The sequence below is a fragment of the Manis javanica genome, chromosome 11, assembly GCF_040802235.1.
Source record: "Manis javanica isolate MJ-LG chromosome 11, MJ_LKY, whole genome shotgun sequence".
Classification (NCBI taxonomy): Eukaryota; Metazoa; Chordata; class Mammalia; order Pholidota; family Manidae; genus Manis; species Manis javanica.
The window spans coordinates 89,243,835-89,253,916 of NC_133166.1; the positions used below are offsets into that span (position 1 = coordinate 89,243,835).

General features: G+C 53.7%; 1 protein-coding gene across 12 annotated transcripts in view; it reads left to right on the forward strand.

Annotated features, from left to right (window-relative positions):
- KIAA1614 (KIAA1614 ortholog) overlaps window positions 1–10,082 on the forward strand; it is a 33,120-nt gene that overhangs the window by 711 nt on the left and 22,327 nt on the right. For all 12 annotated transcript variants that reach the window (XR_012122818.1, XR_012122821.1, XR_012122819.1 and 9 more), the window contains exons 2-4: window positions 1,077–2,023; window positions 2,702–2,765; window positions 9,935–10,078. Coding sequence is in view for 6 of the 12 variants with exons in the window: in XM_073216837.1 (XP_073072938.1) it covers window positions 1,077–2,023; window positions 2,702–2,765; window positions 9,935–10,078 (1,155 nt within the window). In the remaining 6 variants the exon portion in view is untranslated. The remainder of the gene's footprint in view (window positions 1–1,076; window positions 2,024–2,701; window positions 2,766–9,934; window positions 10,079–10,082) is intronic.

Here is a 10,082-nt window from a genome sequence, read left to right on the forward strand (position 1 = left end):
ATCAATATGAAGTGAATAATTAACTCCTAATTTGTAATTTATGTAAATATAGATGTTTATGCATGCAGTTTATTTCAAGTGGGACATATCTACATGTTGGATGTTTAAAGAGCATTTTCTGTGGGAGCAGGAGAAATAGACCCTGTGGCATGTATGTGTGCACTGAGTAACTTGGTAAATAGAACCCCGTGGTCACTTCATTCCCTGTGAAGACATCAAATATGTCACCAAGGAGTTTTGTAATTCTAGCAAGTCACTTAACTTCTCCAGACGGAATGCTGTGGGAGAGCCCTGACCTTGGAAGGAGAGGCTTTGCATTCCAAACCTCCCCTCTCCTTAACACCTGTGTGACCTAATCTCTCAGTGCCTGTTTTTCTGTAAAAATGAGGATAACAACTCTGGCAGAGTTGTGTGAAGGTTATTCGAGAGTATGTTTGAAACCTGCCTGTCACAGAGCAGGTGTTGATAGAGGAGTCAGTACTGGGTCATGGCCCCCCTTTGAGTCCTGTCCCATGCTGCAGTCCTACGGCTTGTGCCCAGGGAGGCACCCTTCACTGGAGGATCCAATCTTATGTGGTATCTTCCTCAAGTCCATCGTCTGCCTTGGCTGTCCTCGGAAAGGGAAGAGCATGTAGGGTATTAGCAGGTGTTGATACTGAGACCACCTGTCAGCAAAGCAAGAGGCCAGGGATGGGGAGATCTGGCTCCCGTTTTTACTGGCCTCCATCGTCTCCACATATGGCAGAGGATTAGCTGTTTGAAGCTTCATCACGTCCCATCTGTAAAATGGGGGGTAGAAAACTAGAACATTGCTCAGACTTGGAAGAAAAAACTCAGTAACAATTTCTTTGTACCATCCAATGGTTTGTACTTTTCAAAGTGCTTTCATGTTATCTAGAGGTCATCCCTGCAGTCTCCCCCAGTTGTTCTTGTCTTGGGGAGGACTCAATACCAGGGCACACTGGGGACCCAGGAGGTGGTTGAAGCTAGCTAGCCAGGTGGTGGGTCTAAGGGTATTTATGCATGAAGTTTATTTCAAGTGGGACGTACCTACATGTACCTGTTTTCTCCTGCAGAGGGACCAACACAGGGAGCAGGACAGCCAGCTCCATGGAGGTGACTTCAGCTATGGAGAGAAGTAGCCCCGAACCACAGCTGAATGATGGACACCTTCCAGGACCCTGGTCCTGTCCTCGGGAAGATAGAGCAACCATCCTGATGGTCCCCCAGCCTCCCAGGGCATGGGGGACACAGCTCCAAGGCCCCTCTGTGCTGGAGTGCAAGGTGAGGGCCTTGAAGGAAAAGATGACAACAGGCAAACCGGGGATGAGCCCAGGCCTCACTTCCCATGAGCGCCCATCCTCTAAGAAACTCAGATGTAGGCGAGTCAAGGTGGGTGGAACTGGGACCCTGTTGGAGGGGTCTTCCCAACCAGATGCTGCGGTGGTGCTCCATGCTCAGAACCTGACCAATGGGCAACTGGGCAGCAGTGGCAATGAGGAGGAACCCGCCAGGAATGGGGGCCGCAGCCCTCCCAGGCCGCCTGCTCCTGGGCTCCATCACTGGAATGGGAGGAGCCTGTGGCCTCCAGAAGCAGTATGGATGCTGCCTGACCACAAGAGGGGTTTGCCACCAGGGCCTGACTCTTTGCCAGAGAGCCCTGTCCACAGAAGCACTCCAGGCCAGCCTGAGGGCCCTGGTCGTTGTAACAAAAGCACGCACATGCCCATCCCGAGGGAAGGAAGGCCATATCCCCTTCAGGATGGTCCAGTCACAGGAAGAGACTTGGACAGCTTGTCTCTGACCTCTGAGGAGGACTTTGTCCCCAGGCCAGCCCTGCTTGTGGGGCTCTGGAGAGCTGGAGACTTGGGGGCTCCGGGCACTGGAGGCAATGCCTTGTCCTTGTCCGACCGGGTAGAGAGAAACCGTCGTCAGCTGCAGGAGATGCTAAGTGTCGGGGGGCGTGTTCCCCCCAAGGTGGGAATCCCCGCTTGGCCTCCATCGTGGGACGGAGCTGCAGCAGGTGAGGCTCCCTCTGTGGGTCTGGGCGGCAGAGCCGCATGGGGAATCTGGAGAGAAGAAAGGGGAGGAGGGGACCCACAGAGGGGCAGGGTGGGGAAGGAGGACAGCACAGCTGCCTGTCACCGAAGCCACCAACGTCCTGTGATTCTTGGCTTTGACCTAGCTGCTTTGTCCCCTCACACTAGCCCTTCTGCTCGAGTCACTTGTGGTGCCCCATGGTGGAGGCTACCATGACTTCTGCCCTGTGGCTTGTAGCCCTCTCCAGAGTGGGTTCTTGTCTCTCCCTCCAGTGACATGCCCTCGGCCCCCAGGGGTCCTCAGCCTCTTGGTAGGGCCCCTTACCCTCAGAAAGGTCCAGCTTCTGTTTGGTGGGTCACACTCTAGCAGTAGCACCACTGGGCCGTGCAAGTGTTCAGGCAGGTCCCCCTATTCTAAAAGTTCATCTTCACCCCACACCTGAGAAGACCCACGCGGTCCCCTCAGCTGGTGGCAACTTCCACCAGCAGTCCCCGGGGCGTGTTGTGCCACTGCTTCTCAGGCAGAGACATGGGCAGGGGTCAGATTTATCTGGGCAATAAATTACTTCCCAAGAAACTTTTCTCCTCCATATTCATTAAGTGTCAGCTGAGATCCCAGTTTCGGGCTCTGCCCTCATTTCTGCTTCTGTTCTGGGTCCTAGAACGACCAGCAGGGGACGCGGACTGGGACTCAGGCATCTCACTGCAGGACTCAGACCAGAACAGGTAAGAGCTCAGGGCACACATTTTCTGTTTCCCTCCTCGCTGTTCTCCATTCACCCAGCAGAGTAGGAAATCTCAGGAAAGCAAGATGGCATGCAAACCCTGCACCCGAGAGCAGTGGCCAGCAGGCTGGAGATCAGAAACCCTGAGACTTTCTAAAAGGTGCTAGTCACCCCAGTGCGCCAGGCTGGTGCCTGCCTGCTTCATGAGCAGAGTCATGAGCTCGGGCACAGTGCAAAGGGCATTGCGAACCACCTGCTCTGCATTCTTGGGAGTCATTTCCCCTGCCCCAGCCTCTGTGTCTTTAAAGTGAGCCAGATAGCAGCTGTCTGTTACTTTACAGAACGCTGTGAGGCTAAAATGAGATAATGGTTGTGAAAATCCTCAAAAAGCAAGTGTGAAGGAGTGTGGCTGCAGAAAGGTCAGTAGTCCTAAGATACCCTGTCCCCTCCCTGTCCCACCTCCTTCCCCAGGGAGCCCAGAGCTTGGGCAGATGCACCTCACTTCCTGGGGAGAGGTGCCTCCTCTTCCAGCAGCTACTGCTTCCCACCAGCGCTCATAGCCCCCCTTCCCTGGCTGGGAAAAGGGTCCAGCTGCACGGTGCTGCCCCTGGGGGTCTGTGCAGAGGTCACTCTAAAAAGAAGAAGTCACAGCTCCTGACTCCCCTGCTTGATAATAAATAAAAACATCCATTTTAAAGGAACAGAACCTCAACCATGGGGTAGGGAGGGACTGTCCCCCAGTCCTGCGAGGAGATGGCATTTGTGTGGAGTCCTCAGGATGGGGATTTCTGGACTGTGTCTAACCTGCCAGGCTGTCTGCAGTATTTCAGGGTTCATGTCGGCTGTGCTGGTGCAGGGTGTGCAGGTGTGTGTGTGTCTGTGTATCGTCATGTGTATGTACATCATGGGTGTGTGTGTGTGTGTGTGTGTGCGTACATATCTATGTGTATCTGTATCTTGTGTGTATCTGTGTGTGTGAATCTGTGTGTGTGTGTGTGTGTGTGTGTGTGTGTAGACAGAGGGAGAAGGTGCCTTAGTGGGCTTTAGGACTCTGCCCAGCATATATCCCAGCATAGAGTTGGCATGGGGAAGACTTTGTCCTCTGGGTTGTTTGGAAGGTCACTTAGAGTGCCCCATTGACCACTACAGTCTAGTCCGGCCCTTGCTGAGTAGACACCAGGCTGAAGAGCCAGAGAACGTGCCTCGTTCAGGGGTGGGGGGAAGGTCAGCCGTGTCTGGAGGCCCCTTGGAATGGGCTCCTCAGTTGGCTCTGTTCTGAGTCTCCTGGGGAGACAGCAAAGTGGTACCTGCAGGGCTGCAGCCCTTCCCTAAGGGAGGGGATATATTGATGCCACTTCTGTGGAGCTGGACTTCCCAGGAGACCTTTGAAATAAAGCACACTGCTCTCAGCTTTGTACTCCGGGAGTGCCACATGGGACCAAGGCCCTGGGGCTTAGTGTATGTACTGAGGGACCTGGGACACTGGGCATAGGAGTGTTCTGAGACGGTGCCCATGCACCATGTTGGCCATCCTGGAGGGGGCCAGGATGTCAATCAGGATGTGAGCCCCTCATATCTTCTCAGGGTTCAGGGTGTGAAAGGTCCTGCTTCACACTCAGTCAGCATATGTAGTTCAGTATTGCAGTTAAATAACCATGCCAACCCATTACAACATGTATTTAATTATGTCCATAATGGTTACTGCTTCAATGTAAAGGTCACGCAAGGAGTCCTCAAGGATTCTGAGGCTGGGCCTATGGCTCAAGTGATCAGACCCATAGCTGTGAGAAAATCTTGGGCTTTTAAACAGTTAACGTATTAACTAGCATTTTTGGAGATTGTCCTGTGAACTGCCTGCTGTGTGTTATTTCAGATGGAATTGCCAGTTTTTGCTCTCATTGCCTGCTCTGCCCACCCCAGCTTTTGGTTGTAGCTGTGGCTGGTGGCTGTCCTCCTGCAGCTTCCTGGGGACAGGAACAGTGCTGTTCTGTGTGCAGGACCTGGTGCCTGCAAGGTAGCTGCACACAACAGGCACTCAGGAAACATTTGGCTGAGGCACACGTGCTGGAGTCTCACTGAGGGCTCAGTGAGGGCTAGATGCCTGTGCGGGCTTGGTAGGGTCTGGATGGAAACAGAAGAGGATGTTCAGGTGGGCGAGAGCTGCAGAATTGCCTGGGAGAGGTCTGAGGTGGAATGCATAGATACTGCTGGGATATTCGGTGAGAAGGCTGGCCGACATTGTTTGTGGAGAGCCTAGGGATTTAGATTTTAAGTAAGGCAGTAGGAAATGGAGCAACGCTGACCATCTTCCTCCTGCCACATCATTCCCTCCATAGAGGATGACCTCATCTCTTGGCAGTGCTGGGCCGTCGCGGTGCCCTGTGGCCTGGTACACATGCCATATAGCCTGGTGAGGGCTTGAGAGGTCATTCTGGCTTGCTGCTCAGGTTCCGGGTCTCCTGGGCCCCTAGGATCAGGGGGTCATGATGAGTCCTAGGGATGGGCATGGGCTACAGGTTTACCTGAGGACACTGCAATGCAAGGGCATAAGGAAGCATGGCAGAGCCCCCACCTGTCCTGTTTATCCTGCACTGTCCTCCATCCCACCCTGAGCCAGATATACAGACATAAAGGAACACTAAAGGAAAGCCCCCTTACCACTCCCAAACCCACCAAGACTAAAACTGAAAAGAAAAAATTAAATTTAACCACTTGCCAGTGTTTTCAAGTGCTTCCTGTGCCCCTAAAGCATTTTGTGCTGTAACTCTCTGGTGGAGCACGAGGACACACACTGGAAGCCCCCCCAACACTGCTAGTCCCTCTGGGAGCTCCCATGCTGTGTCATCATCACACTCCTGTGCACCCCCACACAAAAATCTCATGGTGCTCCTGATGGTTACACATGAAGAGGCTGGAGAAAGCGAATTCACTCACGACAATTCATCTGTGAGGAGTCAGGCTGAATTCAAGAAGCGGAAGCTGCCCTTTTTAGCCTCCCAAGTTGAGCAGGCCCCCTGCTCTCCAGGGTGCCCGCTCTCAGGGGGTGCCTGGACACCTGCCTCCACACACACAGGCCAGCTAGTGTTGACTGGGGGCCAGCCCAGTAGCCTTCCTCAAGAAGGCAAGAGCTGCCCTGCTTTCCCCAGGTGAGAAGTGGATGACTTAGGGAAGCTCTCTGTACATCTCCACCCAGATCCTTTCAAAGGTGTTAAATGAGGCACATCGTGCAGCAGCCATCTGGATGGCTTCCTGCCTTTCCGTCTCTGCTGGGAGAAGTGCCTGCTTATTGTCTCCAGTAGTAATATGAGCGGCTCTTCTCTCTCCCCCTGCTCCCCATTCTGTGGGAATTGCTTCTTCTGTGGAGCCCTGCCAGGGGCTGTTTACAGCAAAACCACCAAACCCTCATTGGCTTCCAGATGGTTTTGCTTCCAAATACATCTTCCCTTGCAGACGATGACAAGGTGATCTCTTCAGCAGGTGAGTTTAGTTCATGTGTAGGGACTCTATCCTTTCTACAGCAAATGTCTGAGGGTAACTTAACAAAATAATGGTGCTAATAATGACAGCATTAATGATAATAAATGCTGACACTGATTGACTCTTACCAAGTGCCTGGACCAGTGCTAAGCCCTTGTAAGGGGATCAGTCTCACTTAACAAGTGAGCCCTTAGTTAGCAGGTCAGGAAAGTGAGGCTTAACCCCTAAGTAATCAGCCCGGGTGCCACAGCTAGTAAGTGGCAGTCCAGAATTAGAGCCCGGGCAGGTGCCCCAGAACCACGCCTTTAACTACTGCTGTCGGCTCTGTCTTGTCAGGGTCCTGCAGCCCTGGGAAAGAGGCGCCTGTGGTAGTGCGCCCAAGGTGAGGTCCCTGCCTTCACGGAGCACACGGACCAGAATCAGTTCCCAGCCTACCTTTCCTCTTCCCCTCTTCCAGGCAAGTGCACACGGAATGGCAGCAGGAGAGTTCTATCCCTGATCATCAAAAAGCTTGATAATGTAGTCAAATGGAGCAGATGTTAGGCAAAAACGTTCATGTATGTTCTGTACACTATATAATTTCCCTCTCCCTGTTGTCTCGGAATCTGGGAGATGTCCCATCTGTTTACATTCCAAATTTTTTCCCTAATTTTTGTTTCTGGAATGAAAGGGTTAAACCCAGACTTGGTAGAACTTATTACTTTAATCCAGGATTATGATAGCTGTGGAAAGAGGTCACTCTGCCCTTTGACCTCCCTGGCTAGAAGAGAAATGATGGTTGTCCTGACTTGAGATCTCGTCCTGCCTGGCTATGAGGGGAGCTGAGGTCCGAGCTAAGCCGTCTCTCCACCAGGAGACTGGCTTAGGTGGACACCAGAGGGCGAGGGGGCCACATGCTGCCTTTTGTCCTTGGGAATCAGTTTAGGATGCTAATGTTTAGAGGGATAGAGGGATGGGCAGGAATACTCACGTGAAACTAATTGCCACCAAATCAGCTCTTTGTAGGCACTGCTGCTCTTTGGGGCCAAATATCTGTGGTGTCAACCCCCAGGGAGAGGATCTCAAAGTCCCCATCCCACTCTGAGGTACACCAGACTACCCAGACTCACAGGGTAGCAGTGTGAATCCTCTCTCCTACCCAAGTCCCGCTGCTTACAGATGGGGAAACAGGCCCAGGGTGAACTAAACTCAGCCACTTTATCCCTTTGCCTTACCTGCTGAGCTAATGAGGCCCAGATAGGCAAGCTTTCAAGAGAGTGGCGAACGCTGGCTATTCTTAGGCAGAATTGCCTTTACCTGGCAGGAAACTTGCAGGAAATCTGCAGGAGAAGTGTGGGAGCTGGGATTGTAGGTTATAGTCCACGATGGGAAGGGCTAGGCTCTAGGGCTGTGTGCCCTTGGCAGAGGCCATGGTCAGATTATAAACTGGGAAGTCTTCCTCAAATGGAAGAGTCTGAACCCGTCTGCCTAGCAGTGGTGGCACCTCTTGGGTGGGCCAGCAGGATGCAGTGCTGGGAGGTGGGCAGTTAGGCTGGGACGGCTACAACCCCCTGCAGCATGGCACCTGCTTGCCCCCCACTTCTTGGGAGAAAGACCACCAGGCTTGCCTGCCCTGCTGACCTTCTCTGCTCTCTGTGAAGGTGGCTGCCACACTCAGCTGCTACTGCATGGATACCTCCAGGCACTCAAAAAGCCCTGCTTTTCTAATCAGTGAAGAAACCAGCTTTGTCTGCCAGGAACCAAAGCAGAGCAGCTGATGGAAAAAAAAAAATTTAACAGCTCCGTGTAGAGGGAGCAGAAAGGAAACAGCGAAGCTGGAAAATGGCTTAAAAACCTGGGGGCAAGGCCAGTCCTGGCAGCATCTGGCCAGCTGCCTGGGGGCCCTCCTGCCTGCCCACTGGGTCTTGTGACAAATGCCCTCTGACAGCCGAGGAACCACAGCTGTCACTGGAAGGCGCGGGCCGGCAGCCAAAGGCCCGCGGCTGCAGGGGTGTCTCCCGGGCTGGGAACCTCATTATCTCTGCTGTTGGCGCAGGAGCCCCAGGGGGCACAGCTGCTCTCAGCAGTGTGCTGCAGGAGCTGCCGGCTCGGAGGGCTGTGTACAGGGAGGCCTATCCTGCCAGAGGAGGCTCCACGGGGCAGCAGGCCTGGAGATTCACTGTCACATCACTCCAGTAAACACTCCTGGTTCCAGAACTGTGCCTGGCCCTGCCAGGGTTCAGAGGCACAGATGGTGCCTTTATTCTAGCAGTTCTTTTTTTTCCTTGGGCCCCCAAAGCAGGATTAGGTGCAAATGATGAATGACTGGAAAAAGAAAGAAACAAGGACACAATCAGACTGCCCAGAGCTTGTCTGAGGAAGGACAAGGAGGTCTGAGAGTTGTGGCATTTTCCACTCATGTCTCTGTCATCCAGGAAACTACTTGCTATTTTCCACCTGTCAGGATGAGGCCCCTTTCTTCAGGTGATATATGGGGTGGATAATGCGTGGGCTTGTGCAGGCTGCAGTTCAAGTTTGAGCCCCCGCTGAGCCTCCACATTCCTGAGTTCTCTTTCTGTGGATCCTGGTAAGGATGGCCCAGTGTTTGTGATAGTGAGGACGGGCAGTCACAGGGGATGCTGAAGTGCCATTGAAGAGTCTGTCTAACTCTCGCCACGAACACCCTCTGCACCCGGGGAGGGGAGGGGATGCAGGATGTGGGATGGATGCTGGAGGCAGTGGGACTGGCTGTCGTCTGCCCTGCTCACGATTGATGTCCAACCTTGAGCACGGTGCCCAAGGCCCCTCTGCTTTGGAACACCCTCATCTGTCGGGGGAGCACCTGCCCTCGGCCCACGGAGAGAAACGTGTTGGTGGGGGGGCCGTGGAGCTGCTGTCATTGCTGTCACCCGGAGCTGGCTGTATGTTACTGTCCCGGAGACGGTTTTGAAAAGCGGCTGCTGTCATTTTCTGTAGCTCTGGACTGGCAGGGGCAGGGGCAGTGGCACCTCTGGTAGGTGGTGAGGCCTGGTAAAGGACCTTTATTATTATGAAAATCAAGCCATTTGCTGACTTGCTGTGGGTCCACCTTAATATCTCCCAGGCCTCAATTGATGCCTGATGTGTTTGGATCAGGGCTGAGGCAAGAAAACACCAGGACTTAGAAAAATGTCGTTCCCCCACAGGAGCAGAACTGTGATGGGCAGAGCCCTGATTCCTTGTGTTTGTGGTGGGAGCTCAGGGTGGTGCTGTGTGAGCTTGCGTGGGTATGTGCAAGTGCAGGGAGACAGAAGGAGAGAGGGAGGTGGAGCATGGAAGACCATCTGGCTGGGCACAGGCCCAGCCCAACAACCCTGGGCCCTTTTCTCCCCTCCTCCCAGATAACTCCTGCTGTCTGCCATGGGAAGGAACAATAGAATAATAACCTGGAAACTCCTCTACCTTTTTCTAGATACACCTGAGGTCTCTCCCTGCAGCCCCTGAGCAGATGTCCAAAGTGGGCCAGCTCCCTAGACCTGTCTGGAGTCACTCGGGGGCCATATCCCGGTCCCAGGCCCCAGGCTGGGTGCCATCTGTGTGGAAGCCAGACGAGGAAGGCGGCACATGCAGGGCTTTTCTGGCACAGCTGTGCTCGACACTGTTAAAGCCCTCCTAATCCATGTTATTTGTTTCTAATCCCTCTCCCACCTCTCTGGCCTGCGTGCCACTCTGCAGGACCTTTGGTCCCAAGTCGGAGCGTGTACTGAGCCCCAGGCATGAGAAGGCCACGCATCTGCTGCAGCATGCCCGCATGAAGGCCAGGACCCGGCCCCTCCGTGCCAGCCATGAGATCATGCCCACCATTGCCCAGGGCAGCCGGTGA